General features: G+C 35.2%; 2 protein-coding genes across 3 annotated transcripts; one reads left to right on the top strand and one right to left on the bottom strand.

Moving 5' to 3' along the window:
• Positions 1–21: 21 nt before the first annotated feature.
• chtf18 (CTF18, chromosome transmission fidelity factor 18 homolog (S. cerevisiae)) lies at positions 22–13,056 on the bottom strand. Of its 2 annotated transcripts, none has more exons than XM_043241683.1 (22): positions 12,840–13,056; positions 12,233–12,397; positions 10,953–11,073; positions 10,623–10,848; positions 10,440–10,532; positions 10,305–10,357; positions 9,998–10,139; positions 9,680–9,892; positions 8,953–9,050; positions 8,730–8,853; positions 8,480–8,616; positions 8,222–8,315; positions 8,034–8,132; positions 7,792–7,922; positions 7,064–7,187; positions 6,581–6,805; positions 5,399–5,548; positions 4,217–4,347; positions 1,419–1,563; positions 1,100–1,216; positions 409–472; positions 22–296 (listed from the first exon to the last, which is right to left on the bottom strand). In XM_043241683.1, exons 1-22 carry the CDS (start codon positions 12,925–12,927, stop codon positions 166–168), a joined length of 2,871 nt encoding a protein of 956 aa, XP_043097618.1. In that variant the 5' UTR covers positions 12,928–13,056; the 3' UTR covers positions 22–165. The 2 variants fall into 2 exon arrangements, with proteins under 2 accessions (XP_043097618.1, XP_043097625.1); XM_043241690.1 differs by having other exon boundaries at positions 12,233–12,373.
• A 1,196-nt stretch (positions 13,057–14,252) lies between these two features.
• ern2 (endoplasmic reticulum to nucleus signaling 2) lies at positions 14,253–27,110 on the top strand. Its single transcript, XM_043241694.1, has 22 exons — positions 14,253–14,590; positions 16,200–16,317; positions 16,485–16,518; positions 17,207–17,279; positions 17,352–17,424; positions 17,728–17,850; positions 18,476–18,580; positions 18,696–18,963; positions 19,147–19,225; positions 19,302–19,455; positions 20,405–20,532; positions 21,135–21,263; positions 21,383–21,599; positions 21,825–21,915; positions 21,997–22,186; positions 23,399–23,498; positions 23,678–23,877; positions 24,036–24,183; positions 24,447–24,574; positions 24,654–24,777; positions 24,929–24,996; positions 25,601–27,110. The coding sequence occupies exons 1-22, from the start codon at positions 14,531–14,533 to the stop codon at positions 25,769–25,771; spliced, it is 2,781 nt and encodes a 926-aa protein (XP_043097629.1). The 5' UTR covers positions 14,253–14,530; the 3' UTR covers positions 25,772–27,110.
• Positions 27,111–27,286: the final 176 nt, after the last annotated feature.

Raw genomic sequence — 27,286 nt, 5'->3', positions numbered from 1 at the left:
GCAAAACAAAGATGACCCAGTGCTTTTCTTTTTCACACATTGTAGATGTTTTGGGTTTTTTTTTTTTTTACTTTTCAGTACAAGGTTCAGAAAGTTTTTGGTTTTTCATGCATTGATTTAAGGTAAATTAGCATGGGTTTCATCCACTTTCTCACCCACATCACTTTAAAGTAACTCCCGAATGTAAACGTTTCTGCGCACTGCATTAGACACACCTTCATTGAAACGAAACCATACATCACTGTTACCCACAGCTTTACCGATATGCACCACTCCAGCTCCTTTGCCATCTTCACCTACAGAGAGAGGAGAGACCAGCTCATTTTTAGCATTCAAGTTATGCACAAGAGTATGAACATGTGTATATATATATATATATATACACACAAACAAACAACAACAACATACTTGTGGTGGTGACCACAGGCTTCTCCTTGGGTGCAATGGCTCGTCCAAAGAAATCCAATTCAGGCTATAAACATGGAAAGGATAAATAAAGTCGTCAAGCGTGAGTGCTTCGACCCTGATCCACTATTAACCCAATTAATCTTGGATTATTATGAAGCATAAGTCAAGCATATGCAAAGAGAGCCAGTATGAGGATAATCATATAACATGGTGGCACAGAATCACTGTAAAATGGATAAAGGGGAGAATTTACTAAATACATCAAAGCAAAAACAAACATCTCTCTGGTCTGGCATTTTTAAACTAGGTTGCATTCAATCTATAACTAACACTGCAGTTTGTATATAATTGCTCGATTTGTATATAATTCTTATTCCTGGTCTTATCAATTTTGAATGAATACATCAGTGTTTGAATCAGTTTTTAATAAATACACTTTTAATATTTTAATTTGCTTTTTTTTCATTTGTAAATATTATCTGCAATAATAGAAAACAGATCTGTCATAAAACAATTTCACACAATGCCAGAGTGAAGTTCACCATCAGTTCTAGCACTGAATTTGCTATGGTAACAATCAATGATGGACTGCACTTGAGGAAATTAGAATTTTAAAATGGTATTTGTATGAGTATAGAAGGTTTAAGGACAGATGTAAAGGATTTAAGGTGGTTTAATATAGATGCTTTACCCTGCTTTCCACCACGGTCTGTTTAACAATGTTCTCCAGCCTCTGCTGATGGTTCCTGCTTGTCTGCTTCTTCACTTCTGTTTTCTTCTCTTCTTGGTTTTTATTAACTGCCTCTGTCTAAACACACAGAACAAATACTTTACAATCTATGCAAACCCATTTAGAAACATGCTCTCGTGTCTCTATTAGTGGGTATTAGTTGGCATTTAAACTATTTTAATAACACACACACACAAACATACAAGCTTACATTATAAATAAAGATGTTATCATGCAAGTGTGCATATTTGTGTACAGGTTGTGTGTGTGTGAATTTGACCTTATGTGGGTTTCGTTTCTGCTTGGCTTTCTCCACCCTCCTCATCCTCTCCAGTTCTGTCTCCCTTGCAATCAGCTGCTTCACCTGATAGGTTAACTGCCTCCGAGGTGGCAAACCCGTAAAATGCACCACATCTTCTACATTGCTGTGGAAACACACACAGGTTATTTGATGTATAGCAAGTCCGTGAAAACAAGTAAATATAATGACACAAAACATTTTAGTATTTAATTGTATTATTGGGCACTACTGCAAACAAAGGAATACAACAAGGAGGGATATGAATAATGAAGAAGAGACGGTTTAAAGAGTGGAAAGCGGGTGAGCTGAATAATCCATCTTACTCAGAAGGTGAAACACTCTTCCAGGAATAGAAGTAAATTAAACAATATGTGCAATACACACAAGCAGATGAAAATCCAAAAGCAGGATTAGTTGTGCAGGGTATTCCTGGTCACGTACACAAAGTCATTTCTCTAGGACAGCTGGAGAATGTTGTTTAAAAAAAAATGCAGTTCACATGTTGTGTTTGATTATTTCTCTTGTATTATATTGTTAGTGCTGTTTTCACACTAAAATCAAATTGTTGTTCCATTTCAAAAGAACAGGACAGGACAGCAATAAAGGGTTGCCAGTGAAGGTTGGATAAATCCCAGATAGTTCGATATCTGCTGATATGCCACTGCACGTCACATTTAAACATCAACGCTACTTGTGTTTTGGCAGGATTGAGCAATAAAAATTTGGATTAATTTCACAACATGATCAGTCAGAACAGCACAATAATTACAAAAGAGAGACGAGATTGTATCTTCCATTCAGGCCTCCTCTTGCTTTACAATGCTGAACCATCTCCCATCAATGCAACTGCAGTTAGATTTCATTGTCATTCAACATGTGGCATGAGAATTGCACAATCCTCAGTCCGTCTTGTTATTCTCCAGTGGCATGGCTTCGGTGTGGTTACTCAGCGCTTGTTGAAGGAGAGCTCGATAAGTGATGGAGGGAAGATACAGGAAAGCATAAACAAGCAGAAGCAGCAACAGGGCGACCAGCAGAGGAATCCCCCAATCAGAGGTGACCAGCGTCTCCTCGCAGCGGGCCTGCAGGAACGACTGCTGCATGATTCTACCGCACCAATCAAAGAGAGAACACGGCCATAAGAAACTTGAGAAACATGTTATGTGTCTAGATTATACTGCCCTAGCTAATCTAGACTAGAAGGATTAGATTCATTTTAGTGCATTGTTAAATGTCAATGACAATCTACAGATGTATTCATTTGATTCATTTCCAAAAAGCCATTATTTTGAACTGTCTGTTTCAAAGAGGATAAAGTAGTAAATTAAGTAGTAAATATTACTCTTTTATCACATACTATTGCATTTAGTATATTTTTATATTATAATATGTGGTCCTGGACCGCATAAACAGTCATAAGTCATTATTTATAAATCAACTTTCCATTGATATATGGTTTGGGATAAGACAATATTTGGCTGAGATACAACTATTTGAAAACCTGCAATCTGAGTGGGGCAAATTACTTTTAAAAGATTTTATTTAATTACAGTAGGAAATTTACAAAATATCTTTATGTAACACGATTTTTCCTTAATGTCATTATGATTTTTTTTTTTTTTTAAATAATAATAATTTTGACCTATGCAATGTATTTTTGGTTATAATATATCTTAAGACATTAAAAAAATTATAACTTGTATTTTAAACTAAAAGCAGTAAAAAAAAGAACAGTAAATAAATCAGTTAATTCAGAAATTATGCATTATCTGCATTAAATTATAAAAAAAAAAAAAAAAAAAAAAACATTTTCATGGTTTCCACAAAAAACGTTAACCAATGTCATGTGACACTAAAGACAAAAAAGAAAACTTTTTTAAAACTGTAACATTATTTTACAATATTATTATTTTTACTGCATTTTTGATCAAATTTATACGGCCTTGTGAAGCATAAGAGACGTCTTTTAAAAACATTTTAAAAAGCAAACTTTTTGAACAGTAGAGGATGTACACATTAGCATTTCATTGAACATTAGCCATATCAGAATCATCCACTGAACAATTACCATTACTAGACTATGTTAATCTTTTTTACAGAAATTCAAACTAACATTGTAAAACATGAATGCTCAATGAATAAGAGGCAAACATACAAGATAAACAGAGATGCTCTTCTTCAGTTCCAGCTTGAACTCGCCGTTTAAAAACCAATCCAATAGCCCCAATTGTTCCCCTTGCTTATCTTCTCACCCCTGGTTTTTATCCACCTTTAGCTCCCTCAAGCAGACTTTTAAAGGTTCAGCAGCAAGTGCTCCACGCATGACTGTCAGAGCTTGTTTGTGAACATTGTCAGCATCATTTCCATCAATCAGTGTGAGTGGTAGGACGCAGTAAGCCACAGAGAGGATTGTAGGTCTTTTTATATACTTGAGTGATGAACATGTGCATCCATGCATGAGGCAAGTAACAAAAACCTACAAGTTCTCATCTGAGAGGATCGGCAAAAGTGAAACAGAGGACGGAGAATAATAGAAAAGGGCAAGAGTAGGGGAGGGAGAAACAGTAATCTGGAGCCACAGCCTAATCTTGCATAAACCGTGATGAACAGGTAAACACATACAGAATCTCTCAGCACAGGGTGTTATTGTGTATTCTTGTGATGAAGTGTAAGTTGCACTAAAGTGCAGACAGACAAGCATGGATATGTGCCTAAAACAGAACAATATGTTGAATGAGTCTGTAGATCAGGTTAATGTTGTATGCGCATGTACTCACGGCTCCAGAACGTAAGTGTACTGTCCCTCGGGTGTACGGTCCTGTCTGTAGGTCAGGTTATAGTTGATCATGGTGTCAATCAAATCATAGAGCTGCTGCTTCTCCCTAGTGCTGTAAAGCTGAGGGTTAACCTGTAAGAAACGCATCACGTGATCCACCAAAGCTGCATATAACTGATCAAAAACACAGTGAAAAATAGTAACCTTGTGAAGTTTTATTTCAGTTAAAAAAAAATAATAAAAATTGTGTATTAACATGTTTTAAAATATTATTTATTTCTGTGATGCTGAAATTTCAGCAACATTACTCAAGTCTTCAGTTTCACATAAATCATTGTTATACGCTCTGATTTGATGCTCAAGAAACATTTCTTAATATTATAAGTGTTGAAAACAGTGTTGTTTATTTGTTTTTACAGAACTTATTCGGTTTTATTAATTTCGAAAAAGACATTATTTTGAACTGTCTGTTTCAATGAATGAAAGTCATCACCTAAAAGAAATTTGACCAAAATCTCTACAGCAAACAATTGAGTAAATATTACACCTTGTTAAATACTATAGCTTTCGGTGTATTTTATATTCTTTTCAGAATATTTTATATTTATGCTTATAAATAAATGTACTCATTAAATTCAAAAGAACTTTTTTAGAAATGGAAACCTTCGGTCACATCATAAATGCCTTTACCGTCACTTTTAGTCAATTTCATCCATTTAATTTTTTTCCAAATAGAAAATCTGACCCCAAACATTTAAACAGCTGCATATCTTGCATAGCATAATTATAATAAATAGATAATTCTACTTTCTGGTATGTTAAGTATACTTCTTATTGTGTTTACTATCGTGATGCAAAGCAGGCTGAATACTACAACTAATTTTGTAATTTCTACCTCTCTTGACCACACACTGAAAAAGATTTTTGTTAAAACCCTTTTACCTTAGAGATAATTACTAAATATCACAATTAATTACAAAGAAATGGCAAGTAACACAGACGTGAAATTATGTAATAGAAAAAGCATTTTCTTGTAAAGCATTATTTAAAGCGTTGATGAATATTATTTTTTGTGCTCTGCACTTTATAAAATAGACATAAAATGTTTTTGTAAACTTTTTGCCGACTGTATTGGCTAACCATCTTCTTGTTTGTTTACACTGCAGACTTTAAATCCACTCACCGGCCGCAGTTTGGGGGAGATGAGCTCCAGAAGAAGGCTGAGGATGTCCAAACAGAGACTGTTCATAGAAATGCGGTTCTGTACAGCGGGCGGGATGTCATTCAACATGGCAAGCAGGGCGTTCTTGGTGTGCTGACTTTTGGTGAAAGCCTAGAAATGAATTTAAATTTATTTATATGAAATTTAATACCGTTTTCATTTTACAATGAAAATGATAAATGTTATTATCATTATATAAAGGTGTCACCCTATCTTACATCAGCCAACCCATACAAACAAAATCATCTGTGTTTCTCATTGGCCGGTTATCTGAATGCACTTAAAAAGAAATATGTATTTTTACTTTCTTCCTATAACATTTGAGTTGACGGACTGTCAAAGTGCATGAATTTGTTATGTGGTGAAAACTTGCAAAATGCCTCAAGTTAATTTAACTGCTGCAATCAACTGTAGCGTCTTTAACTTTTTAAATATAAGAAGTGCATAAGCATATTCGTGTTTGCTGCCAAATGAAGAGGATTCATACTCTAAAATGAAATTACAAGAACTTTTTTAAAAACTACTCTTTTGGTTTAAGGAATTCAATCAGAAATGTAATTTATCTAACAAATTATATTTTAAAATCTACAAATGGTAAATAGCTAAATGTACTGATAAAAAATAAAGCACAAGCACTGGGGAGATTTTAACAAAAGTGGAACATCAACAAAGCCTAACTAGTTTAAATGCATGTGCAACTAAATCAAATTTGCTGCAAAAAGAAGCATAAAAACATTCAATTTGTAAAAGCATAAATTTTGTAAAGCAAACTACTTACAAAGTATTTTCAGGATTCTCTGATGTATATCAAGTTCAAAAGAAATGTCTTTACTTTTGCTTTCACGTTTCATCAGGTTTAGTGAATGCATGCTAAAAACAGTATTCGTTTTGTTTAAAAGACCTACATGAGCCCAAACTTTAAATGTTAATGTGTGCGGAAAACAGATGCTAAATGGTATAACATCAGTCACAGTCGATGGAGACACATAAGGGCTGCGTTTTGAGGTTTCATGGTCAAGTGTGTAACTGGGACAGAGTGCTTTCATTTGATGAAAGGTAGAAAGGGAACGACAGGACATTAGGGTATTAAGGATAAAGGCGGATAGACAGCATGTGGTCTGGTTGTCTATCGCATTCTCTCACCTCGTAGTGACTGTGTGGATAATTGATGCGTGGGACCGAGTTTGCAGCATATAGGTGGTGGAAGGCAGCGGGCAGGAAAGGGAAGTAGCGCATGAGCGAGTAGTTCTGTCCGTGTAACACACACTCATTCAACAGGTCAGAGAAGCACAACCAGTCAAGACCTGCGCACACACTCAACATCCCAGGGTCCTTCAGCTTCATGCTCAGGAAGTTATCGTGCAGGCCCTATGGAAGAGAGGGCGTGAATGAGATATTCAAAGAAAGAAAAGAAAAATTTTGTTGTCAACTTTAAAATTTTTGGTTATCAAACATTATAAAAACATGACCATATCTATTTGTGATGAACTACTTGGACATTTCAGTAAAGCAAAGAAATTCAAGCATTTTAAATGTAATTTATGTGTCTCAATGCTTTTTTTGATAGTTCTAGTTTTTCAGATTTTTTCTTCAATGAAACCCAAAGTAGAGCGTGTCTGTAATTACCTGAGTGAGTTTCTCATGCTCTCCATTAGATGAGACCAAATGTAAGATGTGCTGAAGCCTTTGTGTGCCATCTTTAGGTCCCACCTCATCAAAACCGCTGAAAGGATCTCCACCAATCCGCTTCCTAAATCACCACAATAGCAAACAATTACAGAGGTCATAAACTGAAGAATGCAGTATAAAAAAAAAAAACTTACTCCACTTAATTATTTCAGGTTTTCTTTTAACTTTTAATATGAATTGAGTGAAAATATCTCCAAGTAACACTGTATCCCAAAAAATCTGATGAAAATTAATTAAATAACAATGATCTATTGGTCAAAAAAATATATATTTACGATTATTTTTTAATAGGGAAATGAATTAAAAAAAATTACATCTGCATAAAAGTGGTATAAACATATTTATGTAAAGTATTTAAAATTTAGGGGTTTTTTTGCATTTGTTGAACAAGACTTTATTATTTTAAATGTGATTTTTATCTAGTGACAAGTGATTTTTAAAAACACACATATACTCAATTACACTCAACTAATCCATTTAGTCCCTTCATCAATAAGGTCATAAATATGCAAGAACAATCAATGTTTAAAAAAAAAAAAAAAATCTTAAAATATCCTGTTTAAACACAATATCATGCGTTTAAGATCATTTATTCAAAAATATTAAAGGGAGGGCTGTGTGAAAAGAGCATGTGCCTGAGTATAGCATATTTTGTTTTGCAGTACCTTTTCAGTCGAGGAAGCTGAAAGATTTCCTGCCAAACTGAGAAAAGGCCCTTGTTTTGGTCTTTCAATCCCACGGAGACTGAATTGACACTGCGCTGATCCAAGTGCTTCTGTCCACGGCCGTGTAAAAACTGCACACACATAAACATGAGCAAACACGTTTTTTTTTTTTTTTTTATCTATAAGCATAGGCAAACCCGTATTTTAATTCTGACATGTTTTAAAGCACACATCTCTCTCACCTGTAATGTATTGATGCAAGCACGGATGTCATTGTCAGTTTTCTCACACAAGGCCATCAGAGTTCCGGTATCTGCTTTCATACCCTGCCGCCTTGTGATCTGCAATCCGAAACAACATCATGCATGGGTCGACATTCAAGCATTTACAAAAATCATACTGTACGTATATGAGTGCATGTGCATGTCACCTCTGCTAGTCTTTGAGCCAAGCGGGAGGGCAGAGTCTGGGGAAAGGCCAATAGGAAAGCTTGCTGTCTCAGAGGCCTCAGAGCTGGAACATACCTGACAAGTACGTTTTTTAATATCTTATTAAAGTAAAATTTTTTACGAAAATATACAGCATTTTTTAATTGCTTTTCCAGTTAAATGGGTCACTAACACATTTATTTTTTTTAATCCTTACTCTACCAAAATGTTTACTTATGCCCCTTAAACATGGTACTTACAGGTCATTACAGATGCAGATGATTGGTCTAAGAAGCACAGATTGCTTCTTCTTTTTCTTTTTCAACGCATTAACACCCGACTCTTCTTCTTTGCTATCTTTCCGGTTCAATGTCGCTATTAAGATATTAATGGCAGCCTGAGCCGATAAGAGAAAAGAGGAAAGAGGAAAAAAAACAAGAGTAAGAAACAGCTACTTTGAGACAAGCTACTAAATTAAAAGTAAACAATGAAACTGAAAGCAGGTATTACAGCAGGAGCTCCATCAATTTCATCTATAATAAGGCAGTTGGGCTTTTCATTGGCTCCCAGGACTGACTTCATCTGTGTTGCGGTATCAATACGTTTCTGGAAGAGCTCTGCACTGCGGTCATCGCTGAGAAGAGAAACATGCTATCAGCTTGTGAGCGTCAACAATTATATCTGTATACTTCTAATACAAGGTTTGTCACTATCGGGGCTTGCATCCTCTTACCTAGCATTGATTTCTACCACATTGTAACCCGCATGCTTTGCGATAATGTGTGCTAGAGTGGTTTTCCCCAGTCCAGGAGGACCTGATAACAGTGCCACCTGTGTAATATGACACACACAGTTTCACAAATAGTATGACACGTACATTTAACATGGTACAAATAAAAGACGAGGATTTATCTGAATTCCTATGTAACTGTACACACACATGACCCATACTTTTTGTATGTTTTAGAGCTGAAATGTTATTATTTTGCAAGGATGTTATTTCTTAATGAAGTAAAAAAAAGAAGAAAAAATTTAAGAAAAACATAAAAAGAAGAATTACACACCTCTTTGTATTACATTCACTACTTTTCTGATTGTGAAATTATGTTGCACTCAGGCTATCATGCAGCTTATGTTCATATTTTACAAAAAAAATCACCTATTCACCGTCATACGTCAAAGCAAATAATTGACAAATAGGTTTAACATTTTAAATATTTATCTAAATATAAATTAAAAAGACAAAATAATAAAATAAATATATATAAAAGTAGAAATCTATTTTATATAATATATACAAATAATATTACATAATTAAAATCTACACAAAACAAATCTTAATATATAAAACATTAAATCTAAAACTTCTAAATAGTTCCCAATGTAAAGCTCAAGTACAAATAGAAGATGCTTAATTTATAAAAATCTTAATATAATATAATAAATCTTGTTTTACTCACCTTAAATTTAGGTCTTTTGTACTGGTCGAGCTCTGCCTCTAGTATCTCTTCTGTCATTTGGGACTTGGTTTTGAAACGCTGAGACTGGTTCTGGTTTTGAGCATTCGTGAAATTCGATCGGACATCCGCAGGGGCCGAACGGGGTTTTCTCTCTCGCCCGAAGACCACAGTGTCCCAGAGCTTCAGCCACTTCAGCAGACAGCGATTGGTAAACTACAGAGACAAACTTAAACAATCACAAGGAAAATTCATTCCAATATCATTTATCTTCAATTGCAGAGGTTAGTTTTCAAATGAACAAGCGCGTCTATGTCTCACATCGTCACTGAGTAGATCAGTATAGTGCTGCGGCGAGAACTGATCCACCCACAGACGAGAGGACGAGCCTTCATCTTCCCCGCTATCACCATCAACTCCAGAGTCCGCCTGCTCTTCTGCTAGAAGCTCTGAATCTACTCCGCTAAAACAGCAGTAAAATAAACAGTTCTGCAAATTACAAAGATTTGCTAAAAATGCACTCATCCTCAGGCCATCCAAGATTAAATACGTTCCTTTCTTCATTGGAACAGATTTAGGAAAACGTGACTTATAAAAAATAAATAAATAAATAGAAACTAAATATCACCTATTCATGAGCTCTGTCAGCCTTTGGGACTCCTCCAACACTCGCTGATGGCGCTGAGAAAAACAAAACAAATTCAGACAGATTTTCTCCGAATCACTATTTTAGGTTTGTTCACATGTGCGCTCATATTCTTACTCTCTCTGCAATTTGTTCTTTCAACACTTCTATGGGAACCGTTAACAGTCCTAGTCCATTCAGAGAGTTACGGAAGGCTCTAGGGTCCGGTGCCTGAGAAAAAGCATTCAAAAATCAATAAATAAACTTAACGCATTGCGTTCCCGCTAGCTGTAAAGTAATATTGCTTGCGGGGTGCGATACCTTTTCTTCATCTTCCTTTTTGTTAAGGTAGACTCTGTTTCCCATGGAGTCTGTGACAGTTATGTAATCGCCGATCGCAGGGGGCCGTTTCTGGGCATGGTGTCTTGCTGCGGTAACCCGCTTCGGTGACTCCTGCAAAGATACCAGTCCACTGATATCTAACACACTGGTTGTTATTTTTGTGGCTGCTGGTCTATCTGGACTCAGCGACAGAGAAAATTCAGGCCTGTAAAAAAAAAAAAAAACATACTTTAACACTCAGCAATCAATGATTGTAATGTTATGATGTGAAATGTGTTCCATGCAGCTGCGATGTGCAGAAACCTTTACCCATCTCTTGCTGGTCTGTCGTAAACCTCTGGGGAAGATGGAGGGGTGATGTCATCACCGTTTTCAACATCAAACTCCAGCTTTTTTGCCACATCTTGTCTCCTTTTCTTAGGTTTTGGAGCTTTGAGAAATCGCAGACCTCATTAGACACTTTTACTTTTTATACACCAAGTTGAAGTTTTTGCAACCGTTTAAATTTTTTGGGTTAAAGGAACACTCCACTTTTTTTTGGAAATTGGCTCATGGCCCATCTAAGCTGAATTTTACCATTTTTGAATCTATTCAGCCGATCTCTGGGTTTGGCAATAGCACTTTTAGCATAACTAACTAATCCAATTGGACCAGTAGCATCGCGTTCAAAAATCACCAAAGAGTTTTGATATTTTTGCAGGATATCACTGCGCCTGCTGCGGCCATGGTACGGCAGCAAACTTCCTTGATTATTACGCCAGAATGAGAGTATAGTTCCAAGTCATATTTTTTTTTTTAATTCTGGCTCTTTCAAGCTTGGTAATGGTTGTGGATAGCACCCATTATTTTGAAGCTCCATAAATTGGATATATCCACAAGTACTGGGATGTACAACTAACCTATACGCCTTCACAGGGTTAACACTCCTCTATAACAGATCGATGGGTTTTTGACCTATGACTCGTTGTATGTCGAGTTAGAAGTCAGCCAAGAAGCCAAAACTCTGTGTTCTCAAAAAAAAAAAAAAAAAAAAAAAAAGGAAGTCAGTTATTAACAATAGAAAACTAGAAATATATTTGTTATAAAAACCCACCGATCGGAATAAAATCTAAATAATGGCTGCTATCCACGAGCATTACCAAGCTTGGAAGAGTCAGATACATTTTTTTTAAATCTTAAACTGCGTTTGTTTGAAAGAAGAAAGTCATGATATTAATTTTCATTTTTGGCTGAACTATTCCTTTAAGTTTGTTTTGAAGAGATTAATACTTTTCTGCAGCAATGACACGTTAAATCAAAAGATATAATAAAAATAATATTACAAAAAAATATTATAGCACAGATGTTTTCAATACCGATAATAAATGTTAGGCTTACTTAAGCCCCAAAGCAGCATGCTGGAACGATTTATGAAAGATCGTGTGACAATGCCTGTTTTAAGTTGAAATAGTAATGTTCACAGTAATACTGTTTTTTATTTGGGGGGGGGGGGTTTGGGGTTGGATGAATTTTTGGAGAGAATACAAGAAAACAACCAACAAAAAAATCTTACTGACATCAATCTTTTAAACAATAAAAGATGCACTCACTCAGAGATTCCTCCTCACATACTGGAGGTGAGATGCTCTCAGGACACTCTTTATTCACAGATTTTCTCAATGGCACATCACCGGACACAATGGCCTCCTCAAACGTCTGTGCAATTGGCTTCTTATTGCGGAACTCAGAAACTTTTGCAGTTGAAGGTTGTTCACCTACAAATACAAAGAAACACCCATATGTTTAAAATTAACAAACTATTTTATTATTTATATGTCAAGTGATCGTTAAAAATTTTATGAAACAACATAGCTAATTGCTTGAAATATACTGAAATGGTAAATTCACATTCATATTTACACATATACATATATATATATATATATATATATATATATATATATATATATATATGTGTGTGTATGTATGTATACACAATATATCGCAATATCATTTATCCTTTTTTCACAATAAAAAAAGCAATGGCATTCAGGTATTCTATTCTTCAGAGAATACCGTGGTACTACTATGGTACATATTTTCTACACGAATCAGAAAACTAAGGTGCGAAGTAAACTAGCTTTAATACTTTTAGGAAGAGCAGTCGGTCGTTATACCATCAGACAGAGAGCTGATATTAACATCTGTCTAACTTACGTTCCATTTCAGCCATGACTTCCAATTCATCCGCAAACTGTTGTTCAAAATCATCTTCAATCCCGTACATTTCGTCATATTCGTCCATGTTTGTGGTCTCTTGAATGTTTTGACAGGAAATTTACAGGTAGCCTGACATATGAATAAACAACCAACAGAACGTACATACATCGACAACTGAAATGTTCGCGCAAAATTTTTGTGTACGTAAACGTACTTCCGGTTCAACTGGACCTACATCCGCTCGATAAAAGTCCTAGATGGAAAACATAAAATATAAAATAATACATCAATGTAACATTTATATTACAAAATAGCCTGTTTGAAAAATATCAGCCTTTTAAACTGTAATTTTTAATGTTTTATGATTACAAATTACAATAGATAAAGTTTATGTTAAATAATGTGATTTCCTAAATACTGCATGCACTAAAACAATGATATGCATGATAAACAGACTTTAATGTATTTTAATGAAATCTGTCATTCCCTCGTTTCTCTTACTTCGGATTTGCAGACAAACTGAGGGAGCGGGCATTATGTAAACTTTGACAAGCAGAAATATTCAATAATTTCGCTAGAACTCAAGGGTTTTGCATATGTCCCAGAACGCTCCTAAAAGAGTTTTTATTATTTTGAATGTACTCAGGTGAAGATCTTCATACAGCTTGCTTGTGAGGTTATGTCAAAAATACACAATATAATGTGAAAGTAGACTAAAAATATTTGTTATATATATATATATATATATATATATATATATATATATATATATATATATATATATATATATATATATATATCACACTAGCCAACATTTGTCCTAAAACCCAAAATCTAAATGTTTTTCTTGTCTTTTTTGATCCACTTCAAATGTTGACTACTGTATATATACAAAGAGCAACAATTAACTGGAGTGAAGCTTTTATAAAGATTGCTTGTGGGCTTATGACAAAAATACACAATGTAATGTGAAATATTACATTATATCAGATTAATTATACAGTTTAGGCAGGACGTATATTTCTTGTGCTTCAAATAACTGTTGAGAAAACGACTGGACATAAAAAGGTTACACGGTTCAGTACGTTGTTTCTTATATTTAATGAAGTAATAAAACATTATTTGTTCGGGTGGCACTAAAATTACAGACAAATTTGCTTTTACCCACTTAATAAGCAGAGAGAATATTCTGTTGAACGTCGAAAGTAAAAGAAAAACAGACAGAACGGGCCGCGCTGTCATCAATTGTCAGGGCCAAACTGTTATTGTTCCACGTGTTTTAAAACGACGTCCACTTTCTCGAAACTCCGCCTTTCAACCAAGCGCAGCGAGACGCCATTGGTCAGGAGCGCTGTCAATCAAACAAACATGGCCGCGCCTTCTCGTTTTCTACTGTGGGCTCTTTGATTTGAGTGACATCACCAGTTCCGTCCCAACGCGGAAATGTGCAATATTTGTTATTATAATATAGGGTCAGTTGTCTGGCACGTTACAGACATATACTGAACCGTAGCAGTACTGTAAGCGATTGAGCATGCCGCTGTGAAGTTTTTCCAGTGCTTTGTGATAATGGCGTTTTGTTGGAGGAGTTTGGAGCCCTTTCGACCTTAGCGTATATTTACTGACACGGACCTAGAACACGCCGCAACTTTAACCGCAGACAGACCTGTCAGATTCAAGGAGAAACTATGGACCGGAGACATTTGCTGCTGCTGCTGTTGCTTAGCTTGGCTGGAAACGTGTCACAGGTAAATAGGGGGAAATGGATCTCGTGTGTTTACCACTTTATGTTGCTGGTCACCATAGGGAATGCACGGGGACAGGGATATGTGTTCATCTATTTTTGGCTACGCAGAGGCGGGGTGCTCTGAGGTTCCTGGAATGATAATTACAAATAATAAACAGGAATAAAACAGCCATACCATAGTGTTATTATTTGATATTATTATTATCATAGTGCTGTTTTATAATTAAAAAAAGTAATATAGCGAATTCGCTAATATTAATGAAGAGAGCGTGCGAGTCTGATTCGTTTGGGAGAGTCGGTTCGTTTGAACGAACCCGATTCACTAATAATTTAGTTATCGCTCGAAAGCCTCCTGCGCAGGTTTTAAAAATTTATTTTGTATTAAACTAGGTAGGGTTTTATATTATGGATTTGTTTAGGTACAGTAAGTCTAATGGATTTTCTGTATTAAATATGTGCCATTTTTGCGGAAATGTTATTTTTGTAAAGTTTTATAATGGTATTCATAATATTATTGTCAACTGCATTATATCTATCGCACGGCTTTATTCCCTTGCTTTGACCGTGGTTCTTTTCGACCGGATCATTGAAATTAATCCGATCAAAAAACCGATTCGTTCATTGTGTGAGCGATTCAGGCAAGAAGTTGGAAACACGACCCTATTAACTGAGTTTATGAGCTCATTTCAGTACGTATTCTCACAATAGTGTCATATTACCCCAACCTGAGCACGAGACCTGCATAGGCGCGCGCTTAATAGGCTTTGTACTGGAGAGCTCGCGCAATCTATGTCGCATTGTTCCCAGAGCGGGTGCGTGTGCGTGTGTTATAACAAGAGTTCCCGTGAACGTGTGAGAAAACAGAGTGGTGGCTTTTAAGGGATGTTGTGCTATGTGATGATTTCTTTTAATCACTTACTGGCCCATAATATTTGTATAGATCCAGGATTAATTATCACATCCTACAAGAAAATTTTATATATTTTGTACTGGTGTATTTTAGTGGAGCAAGACAGTTTTGCAATGTTTCTGCTCGTTCTGCACAGTGAACTTTATTATACATTTCGGGATAAATATGGAGTCATAAGGGGGGCAGATAAACAGTGAATATATGACGGGATTCAAAAATGTAAAATCCAATGCAAAGGAATAAGACATTTGAAACAAAATGTAAAAACATGCATGATACTGTTGACTCATTCAAAGTTGTCATTCTCAGTCATATAATATCAGGCAGTTTTTTGGTAAATATAGGAGTGGTGTTGAAAGAAGGATATCCTGGTTAATAGCTGTTGACTGTTAACCATGCTGTCTAACACAAACACTCAGAAGTCTCTGAGCCTACGTCAGTGAAGACCTCGCATAGACATAGTTTTTTGTAATTAGCACATTTGCTTACAGACATGTTGTCATTATTAGATTTAAAGCTAAATGCGGTTTTAACAATGTTGGCCTTCACAAGTGTAGCCAAACTCACGCACACTCAGTCAGTCTCAAGAGAACGCGCTGTGAGTATTTCCGTATACATATCAGGTAGCGATTCGTTTTAAATAGTCTGATATCTGCAGTGTGGTGTGTGTGAAACGGTGTTTTACTGGTTTCTCTTTCAGTGTGAGGGAGGAAGTTCAGTCTCTCTCCCAGAATCGCTGCTCTTTGTTTCAACACTGGATGGAAGTCTGCATGCCGTCAGTAAACAGACAGGAGACATCAAATGGACCCTAAAGGAAGGTGTGTTTGTATCTGGATGCATGTATGCGCATTATGACAAATGCAAAAAAAAAAAAAAAAATATTATGTCGAGCATTAACACAAATTTAAATTTAAAGTCATGTAATTATTGTAGTGTTATTATCTGTTAAACATCTTCCATAACCATTTTACTCTCTCTTCTCTAGATCCCATCATACAGGTTCCTACTTACTTCCAAGAGTAAGTGTTTAACAGCTTCAGAATCTAAATGAATGCACACTACTGTATGATTTTTACACGTTTTTAAAAGTCACTTAATAAAATAATAAATAAAAAGAAACACGTTATTGCAATACTGTGAAATATTATTACAGTTTAAAAGAAACATTTCTATTTTACTTTATTTAATTTAATAAATTAAATTAATTGAATTAATTTGCATAAATAGAATGTCATTTCCTGCAATGGCAAAGCCTTTTTTTGTCTGCCATTACTTAGTTTATATTACTTCTGTGTTACATAATAAATTATTTTAATGCACTAATTTGTTCCTTAAGTAACGTATCTTATCATTATCAATGTTGCAAACAGTTGCATAAAACCATGAAACATTTGTTAGGATACTTTGATAAATCGAAAGGTCTGACGAACAGCATTATTTTGAAATGGAAATCTTTGGTCGCTTTTAAACAGTTAAATGCATCATTGCTGAATATAAAACAAAATATTAATAAAAAAAATTAAAACACTCCACATGTTTGAACGATAGCATCTTGGTCAAAATGTAATAACTTGCTTTTTGTATACTATAATCAATAGCCAAAAACAATGAAGTGATTGTTTTAAAATTGCATTCAGGTGTCTCATAACTTTGGAATGCAGTGCCCACTTTTATGATCTAACTTTAGTTGTCGGTTTTGTCTTTTAGGCCAGGCTTTTTACCGGATCCCAATGATGGCAGTCTGTATGTGCTTGGGGGCAAACGCAAAGAGGGTCTGATGGTGAGTGTCATGAGAAGGGGTGTGTTTGTCAGAGAGTCACAGCTCAGTCGTTTATATGACTCTTCTCCACAGAAACTCCCGTTCACTATTCCAGAGCTGGTCCAGTCTTCTCCCTGCAGGAGCTCCGATGGTGTGCTCTACACGGGTAATGTCAAACGTGTTTGTAATGTTTTTGCCGAAATCAGTGTTTGATCTGTGTGTTTTATGGTAATGGAGATTTCCCACGGACGTTTTTAAATGATTTTCAGCTCAGTCTGATCTTTTAAAATTCTTTTTAAAAAGTTTAGAAGTCATGGATATACTAGTTTTGCTGAACGAAACCCGGATGCTTTGATGAATAGAAAATGCTTTGATGTTTACACTACGAACATCAACACATCAAGTACACGTCTGAGACAGGCTCCATGGCCTTGCACACTCTCATTTACTGTATTGTGTATTTTCCCAGGTAAAAAACAGGACACTTGGTTTGTGGTTGATCCTCAGACAGGTGAAAAACAGACAAGTCTGAGCACCTCCTCTTCAGACTCTATTTGCCCTTCTGCCCCTCTGCTGTACATTGGTCGCACAGGTCTGAACACACTTACATTACCTGAACCTCTTCATGATAACAACCTGAGTCATTAAGTAATAATCATGTAATAATTATTTGAAAGATTTTTGAAAGAAAGGAATACTTTTATTCGTCAAGAATGCGCTGAATTGATCAAAAGTGAGAGTAAAGACATTCAGACATCGGAACATTAAAATGTCATAAAAAAAATTCAAAATTAGTAATAATGAGTATTACGTGACACTAAAGACTGGAGTAATGATGCTAAAAAAATCAGCTCTGTCAATTAAAAAGTCTTCATGTTTTATTGGGTTTTTCTGTTAGTTAGTTTTATTTTTAGTTATTATTTTTTCTTAATCAAAATAACACAACTGTAATTTGAGGTTAATTGGAATGCACAATGAACATGATTTTTGAAAATGGTTCAAAATTAATTTATTTGTGATTTCGCAAGTGAACTCTTTTAAAATATATAAAAATTAAAAATATAAAAATATAATATATATTTTAATTGTAATTATATTTCACAGTGTTACTGTTGTCTCAAATTAATGCAGCCATGATAAGCTTAATATACCTTTTTCAAAAACTACATAAATCTTACTGAAACGACACTTTTGATTGGTTGGTTGTATGTCTGCAGAATATATGATCACCATGTATGACACGAAGACTCAGGAACTCCGCTGGAACGCCACCTACAACGACTACTCCGCGCCTCTTTATGATGACAAAAAATATGAATATAGTAGGTCCTTCACCACGCATGCACAGATTTCACAAGCCAGACTGTTGAATTTGTTAATGCGTGAGTATGTTGTTTTTTTGATTTCGTCACATTTGAGTGTGTCTGTGAATCACAGAGATGTCACACTTTGCGTCCAGCGGGGACGGTCTGGTGGTTACGGTGGATCGGGACTCTGGTGAGGTGCTGTGGATGCAGAAGTTTGATTCTCCAGTGGCAGGGTTTTATTTATGGAGTCAGGACAGTCTGCGGCGAGCTCCTCATCTGACGGTGGCAACCGAAACGCTGCGTTACCTGACCTTCACTGCGGAAAACACACAGTCGCACACCATGAAGTGGACCTACCAGTTCACAAAGGAGAACCACAGCACTAAGACTCAGCTAGTGTAAGAAATTAGTTTTTAAAAACCCATTTATTTAAACGGATAACTCACCACCCATCACTTTGTCATCATTTACTCACTCTTGCGTGCAAAACCTGTATGCCTTAAAATGCAATTAACTCTAAAACTAATCAAGTGATGATTATTATAAAGTAATTATGTATTCATGTGTGCATATTTTGATAGTCCTACTCTCTATGTTGGCAAGACGGACTCTCATCTGTATGCTTCTACCTCTCTTGTGCACCAAGGTGTTGCAATAGTGGTAAGTTTTGCTATACGTTTTTCATAACCAACAGTAAAACGTCCTTTTTAATAACTTTATTCTGTTCCCATGGCAGCCAAAAGGTCTTACACTTGCACGCATTGAGGGGCCAATCACTGCTGGCGTCACAATGGGTAATGGGCGGCCCGAGTGTGAGATCACACCCAGCACTGACGTGAAATATCCACCAGGAAGCAGCAGTTCCCTGCAGAATCAGTGGCTGCTCATTGGTACGGTCAACACTTTTTCTCATTTCTCTTCATTTGTGCTGCCATCCATTTAATCACAAATGCTTCTTTGCATAACACTTTTATGTGTACTATGTATGTTTATTATATATGTAAATACACACACGTACAGCATATTTTTTTGTTTAGTATTTACATGTATATATATTCTTATATTTTATATAATATCTACATATATTTAACATATAAACATAACATATATTTCATAAATATATACATGCATGTAATTTACATAATAAATATACACAGTATACACACATATATTATCAAAACAAAAACTTTTTGGATTTTGGAATTGCGATTAAATGTTTGAGAGCACTACTCTTTATATATATACAGACACTGTTACATTATTATGTGTACTTCAAGATGCATGCATGTGCAATGCTACAACACCCAAAGTTTGAGTTTTAGTTCAGTAGTTTCAGAATTTAGGTTTGTATAGTATATTTGAGTAAAATATGCCCTAAAACTGTTCTAATAAAAAAACTGTTGTTTTTGTTTTTCTCTCGAATGGAAACATGTCATCTCTCCATCACATGATATGTGGATCTGAGAAATCCTTTATTGTATAAAACTCGAAAAGCTAAGATTCTCAATTTCGTTATCTCTCAAATCTTTTCATAAAACCTGGAAAGCTTTTTTAGACTCCATAAAAGGTTTGCTCTGTTCTCTTCATACCACCACTAATACGCATTAATTATTTTTTGTTAGAAAGATGAAAGAGGAATGTTCATTTATTTTTATGTATTTGCTTATCTTTGTTTATTTTTTTTATTTCTTTTTATTTCATTTCTTTTTATTTGTATTATTCATTTTTCTTGCATTTCTTAATGTTTGTTCAATCAATATCAGTTATGTTTTTAGAAAGACTGTATTATATTAATGCACATGTAGCTCAATCGGTGTGTGTTTGTGTGTGTGTGAGCAGGTCACCATGAAGTCCCCCCCTTGGCTCACACCACCATGTTGAGAGATTTCCCAGAGAACCTGCAGCGCTCTGGTGATGTCATCCCACCCCGAGGTTCTGGTTCCTCTTTCCGTTCTCCCTCTCACCCAGTGAGTCCAACACACAATTCAGACAGGAATGAAAAAGGCTGCCGTTTATACACCTGCATGTTGTTCAAAGCCTTCATTATGTTATTTCTTTTATTAAAACACATAAAGTGATATTTTGCATAATGTTTTACATTGCTTTTTCCATAGACCATAGGCAATTTATCAAGGACCCAACAATATTCGTAATAAACAATGGCAGTTTTATTTGACAACTACATAATGGTTCAGTTTAGAGTAGAGGACAAATAGAGTATGTTTAAATGCATAAGTGCATTGATCTAAAGGTGTGGGGTAGTTGCAGAGGAGGTGTGTCTAAGTTACACAGAAGTAAGCACAGAAAACCTTACATGGCTCTGGCACCTTGATATTATAATTGATTGTTTTTATAATGACCATGCAGCTGTGTTTTATTAAGATGAGAGGGGGATTAACAAACATGTGGGCTGTACTATACGTTCTTTAACTGATTGGTTAAATAAATGGAAATTAAGAAGATGGTAGAAGAAATTTTATGATTGGTTGTAGGCCAGTGAATCTCATGCTTGATGAAATTGCATGCGTTCCAAACAACCAAGCACATACTTGTCATCTTGTATTTACAGTTGCCACCGGTAACAAAGCACAGCTCCTCCCCTGTGTTGCCAGACTCTTTGACCTCTGACCCCATGACTGTGCTGGTGGTGACACTGCTGCTGGGAGCATGGATTGCTTTCCTGCTAACACACAAAAGGGTTTGTAGTAGAGAATGCACATTGAATAATTAAAAAAAAATATGTATAACATTTATATACGTAAGCATATTATATAAATAGCAGGCATAAAAACTGTTTGTTCTTCTCTTTTTGATTAGCCTGTCAGAAAATCCCAGAGATCTGAAGAGCCAGTGGACTCCAACCCTCCGCCATTGTTGACCAATCAGAGCACTAACACAGAACCCAGTGCTCCGCCCTCAACCTCATCTTACAACAACAGCCATTCAGAGAAGACTAGCTCTGTGGCATCCAATCAAACTCAGCCATACTCAAGCAAAGACTCCGCCCAAATAATGACAGCTGGCCAATCACAGAGTACAGAAACTATTCCATGTATCTTTATATCAACTATTGAGCTTTATTCATGAAACGCAAAAACTAATTTTTTAATGAAAGTACACTTCATGAATAAAGCCTGTTATTTTTTTCTTTTATCCAAATAAGCAGTTTGTTTAATTTACAAGCCTGTATGTTGTTCACTATAATTGAAGTCTTTTGATATTGTATTTTTTTTTATTGTGTTTAACTCGTACTCTTCAGGTGATCAGCCTGACGTTGTGGAAGTTGGTAAAATCTCTTTCAGTCCTGCTGAGGTGCTGGGCCACGGGACAGAGGGAACCTTTGTGTTCCGGTGGGTTATTATGGATTGTAATGCTGGAGTTCGGTGGGTTGGTTGTTCTTTACCTTTAATTCACTGGTGGTATCCATGCAGGGGTCATTTTGACGGTCGGCGTGTGGCAGTAAAGCGTATCCTCCCGGAGTGTGTGGAGTTTGCAGAGCGAGAGGTTCAGCTCCTCCGTGAATCGGATGAGCATCCCAACGTCATCCGTTACTTCTGCACAGAGCGGGACAGACAGTTTACTTACATTGCAATAGAGCTGTGTGCTGCTACACTCCAACAGGTCTGTGTGTGTGTGTGTGTGTGTGTGTGTGTGTGTGTGTTAGAACGTAAAAGTTACTTGTTTACCTTTTCACTGTTTCATTGTGATTTGTGAAGTCGTCTACATGAGGCAGGAACATGAGAATTGTGAAGTTAGAGTTAAAAGTGACAGAAATAAAAATCAAACTGTGCATTTAAAATTAGGCTTGTTGCACAAACAGTAAAATTTAATGTAACATAGTAAATTATAATATACACATTATTTTAGTATTAGTAATATTATAGTGTACTTTCTATTAATAGGGTTGAATTAGGGTCATTAAGCTGTCCTCATCAAAAGAAATATACAAAAGTGATTAAATGTAAAGAGCATATTAAATTTTAGTAAAGCATCTAATTTTAGGAGTTTAAACCATTCAGTGTAACACAATATTTATGTAACATGCTTATTCTGACATATTACAATATGTAAAAGAATAAGGGAGTAAAAATATTAATTGTTACACTAAATAACATTTTAGTGGGTGTCTTCGGTAAATCATGGAAAACTGTATATTTATTTTTTGGGGGGGCAGAACAACAAAAAATTAAAGCAGTACTACACTTATTGTTTTTATGTTTAAACTCTTTTATTTTTATATTTCCAGTTTTAACTTTTAAGTTTTAGTCATTTAGTTTGTCTCTTTCTTAAAATCTTTAACATTTATAATTAATGTGTTTATAGTTTTTCATCAAAATGTATATTTTATTTATGTATTTTAATTATTAATTATTATTATATTTAATTTTTTGTTTTAGCAATTTGAATACTTTCCTAACATAATAATGAATACATTTCTATTGAAAGTTTTTTTAAAAGTAGGATTTTCATCTGTCATCTACATTTATATTTAATTTTAGATTAGCTTTATTTGAGTCACTAAAAAACACTTTTTAACTAAACAAGGTTGCAATAATAACAGTGAGGCAGATGCATGCTTACATTTTTAGATGTATTCTCTAAAAATATGCAATTTGCAATTTTAAAATATGGTTTAAGGATTTAGATATTTCTACTAAAAAGCAAGACAAAAACTATGAAAATTAATTCGACTTTTGCAATATGCCACTACTAATAAAACAATATTCTTACTTTACAGTATTATATTGTCTATTGTCTATCTACCTTTTCATTAGTATAATCAACTGATTTGTTTCCATGCACCCTGTTTGGGTTTTTCTTTCTTGTATGTAGTATGTGGAGGACCCAAGCTGTCCTTATTCAGACCTGAACCCAGTGTCCCTGCTGGACCAGACCATGTGTGGCCTCAGTCACCTGCACTCCCTCAATATCGGTGAGTCACAATTGCCATAGCAATGATTCTAATCTTATCTTCCTTCCTGTAACCTCTGCAAAATGCATGTGGTAGTATTGCTTTGCATTAATATTTATTAATTGCTATTGAGTACCTGGATGTTAAATGCATACACGGCCCCATCGTCATTTGTAATTATGTGTCCTTGTCATTCTCAGTTCACAGGGATTTAAAGCCACGGAATATTTTGCTCTCTCTCCCGGGGGCATTGGGTCGAGTCCGGGCGGTGATCTCAGATTTCGGCTTGTGTAAGAAGCTTCCAGATGGTCGCCATAGTTTCAGCCTACGCTCTGGAATACCAGGAACCGAAGGCTGGATTGCCCCTGAATTACTCATAAATGCTCCGAAAGGCAACCCTGTATGTCCAGCAGACAAGCATACACACACACACACACATCACATGTTCAGTTTAACAAACACATGCGGTGGTCTACTTTTAAAAAACTCACTAAATAAGATATATTTTGTATAAGTTTCCTGTGTAAGTCTCTTTACGCTCTGTTTTTCTGTCTTTAGACAAGTGCAGTAGACATATTTTCGGCTGGATGTGTGTTTTATTATGTGACATCCAAAGGACAGCATCCTTTTGGTGACACTCTGCGGCGTCAAGCTAATATCCTCTCTGGAGTCTATAACCTTGACCACTTTATGGAGGATATACATGGTTTGTGCATGCATGAATTTTTTAATGCATGTATTTCTGCTTCAGATGTGTCTGATTTTGTGTAGACAATGCTGTCATACCATTTTTTTATACTATTTAAAAATATATATATTTTCATCAACTAATAACTAATAACTCTTGGCTGATTAATGCGTTGCATATAATAAATTAGATAAAAAAATTCATCAGTTGTGTGCATGCACTGAAAAATCATATTGTAATAGCTTCCTTCTAAGTATTTCTGGCTGTTTTGGTGTTTGCAGAGGATGTGATTGGCAGAAATCTGATTGAGCGGATGATCAGTCCTGAACCAGAAACCCGTCCTTCAGCAGCGTCTGTCCTCAAACATCCCTTCTTTTGGAGCCCAGAGAAACAACTGCAGTTCTTTCAGGTGTGTTTGTGTGTGTGTGTGTGTTCTTTGAAGGGTATAGTGAGAGAGCAAAGTGCTAAGGCTGTTCTTTTGACTCTAGGATGTCAGTGACAGAATAGAGAAGGAGCCAGCAGACAGCGCTATAGTGGGCCGTTTGGAGAACTCTGGCAGATTTGTGGTAAGAACCAACTGGAGGATGCACATATCAGCACCACTGCAGGCTGGTAAGCACCGACAATTACCATTACAGTTTTATTTTGTGGAAATATTGAATGAAATGTGTAATGTTTTAAAGCCTCATGAAAATGAAAAATGTTTAATATTTTTTTTCATGTGCATATGTTTGTCTAATATACTACTTTTTCCATCTGGCAGATCTTCGAAAATTTCGGACGTATAAAGGAAACTCTGTGAGAGATTTACTTAGAGCAATGAGAAATAAAGTAAGTGTAATCACTAAAAAACTATTATGTTTTGCATGTTTTCAGTGTAATTTAATAAAATGTATAATATAATATAACATACACTACCATTTAAAAGAAACCAGTTCAAAAGAAATTGAGTACAAACCTTTCTGTTTTAACTGCTTTAGTATGTTTGAAAACACAATTAATTCCTATGAGGAAGATCACCTTTAATCAATTGGATGTGTCCTTTAAAAAAAAAAAAAAAAATTGTTACAATTAAATTATGAATGGTCATAATATAATGTTTTGTAATATATTGTAATATAAGATTTAAAAGTTGGGGTATGCTTATCAATGCTACATTTATTTGATGTAAATAGAGTAAAAACAGAAACATTGTAACAAATTATTATATTTTAAATTTTTATTTTATTCCTCTGTTGAAATGTATTCCTCTGAATTTTCACATTAAATTTAATTTGCTGAATAAATAAAGTTAAATTATTTTTAAAAAATTATTGTACTGCCCCCAGACTTGTGAACCTTTAATTATGAAAGACTAGACTAGACTAGAATAGAATAGAATAGAACAGAATAGAATAGATGGCTTCTATAAAAGTCTTGTAATGTTTTTCAACAGAAGCATCATTATCATGAGCTCCCACCAGAGGTTCAGACGGCTCTCGGTGAAGTCCCTGATGGCTTTGTGGCATATTTTACCTCCCGTTTCCCGCGGTTACTGCTTCACACGCATTCAGCCCTTAGCATCTGTGCCCCCGAGAGACTCTTCCACCCATACTACCACCACTGAACATCCACAGAGACATGCTTGTTTGTTCCAAACTGAACTGGAGAGGAAAAGTAGGATCCTTGAGGAAACAGAGACCTCGAGGACCGAACCACACACTGTCGATGTATAACTCTGTACTGTGAGCACATTTCATTGTAGAGTACTACTGACAATTTTCTCCTAAACACTCTTGATTTTTATGCTTTTACAGAAACAGGTTTTAGATTAACCCAAAAGGTTACTGAGTGTGTAAATGGGCTTTTATAGAGCTGCCGTTCTTTGCTGCTGGTTTCATCACATCAACCAAATGCCATATTTTACCACTTCTGTTTTTAATTCTGACTATTAACACACAAGATTACTGAATTGCCAACTGACTACTTATATTGTTAATAGGTAGAAAGTAAAGTATTTTCAACACAGAGACATGGTTTCTTAAAGGGATAGTTCACCACAAAATTTTCAAAAAGGAGTGAAAAATATATAAATGTGATCGATTACGTGTAGGATATAATAACTTTGTGTGTGAAATTGAAATTTTGGGTGAACTATACTCGTAGGCAGGTTATATGTTTGAAAAATAATAAAAGCCAAATCTTCCACTGATATTTGCAGATATATGACACTATTTGATAATTAGTGGACTTTAAAAAAATACTAGTTTGTCTGTCATATTGTACACCACGTGTACATTTATATGTATTTGTGTGATTCAGATGCATTGGGACTGGGATTGGGATTTTTTTCTTTCGTTTTTACTTTGTGTGGTTTTAATTGCAGCTTCATGCTACATTTCTGGATGTGTTATCCTCCACCACACATTGCAGCTTCATCCTTATCTCTCAGTGTTACAGCTTTAAAACCAAATATTGCGAAGTGTTTTACAACCTGCTGTACACTAGTTTTATACTGCTAGTTTAAAAGAAATGTCTTTTTATAAATTAAGTGTTGAGGATTTTTGCCACTGGAAATACTGGTGCCTTTGTTTTTCTACCCAGTGAAGATTAAATGTATTTGCCAGCAAAAAATCTTTTAAATTATTTATGGCACAGATCAAAAACTCTTATACATGATTCAGATTAATGTTGTTAATGCTGTTATGGATTTCCATGGCATAAAATACTGATTCTTTCAGGTGGTATTGACATACTGTGTTAATTACAAGTTACTTTAAAAACACATTGGCATTACCATTATCTGTGTACAATAACGTGGTAGTAGCATGGTACTTTTTTGCTGCATCTACTACAGGTTACTAGTCAAAGTTTTAAAGCTAAAAATGAAACCTTTTTATACTGACTGCCCTGCAAAACATTTCAGACTGAAATAGAATCCTAAATAAACTGTACCTTTAAGTGTTTGATTGTATTTCTCTACATTTTCTCAGCTGCTTTTAAATTTGATTTACTAGTGTCAATTTTTAGCATCATTATTCCATTCATCACTGTCACATAATTAAGAAATCGTACTAATATGCTGATAAAGAAACAATCAATAAGGGAAATGGGTTCACAGCCAATTTTTTCTTGTGCTTTT

The sequence above is a fragment of the Puntigrus tetrazona genome, chromosome 1, assembly GCF_018831695.1.
Source record: "Puntigrus tetrazona isolate hp1 chromosome 1, ASM1883169v1, whole genome shotgun sequence".
Classification (NCBI taxonomy): Eukaryota; Metazoa; Chordata; class Actinopteri; order Cypriniformes; family Cyprinidae; genus Puntigrus; species Puntigrus tetrazona.
The sequence above is the reverse complement of the archived record's forward strand: the minus strand, read 5'-3'. Positions and strand labels throughout refer to the sequence as shown.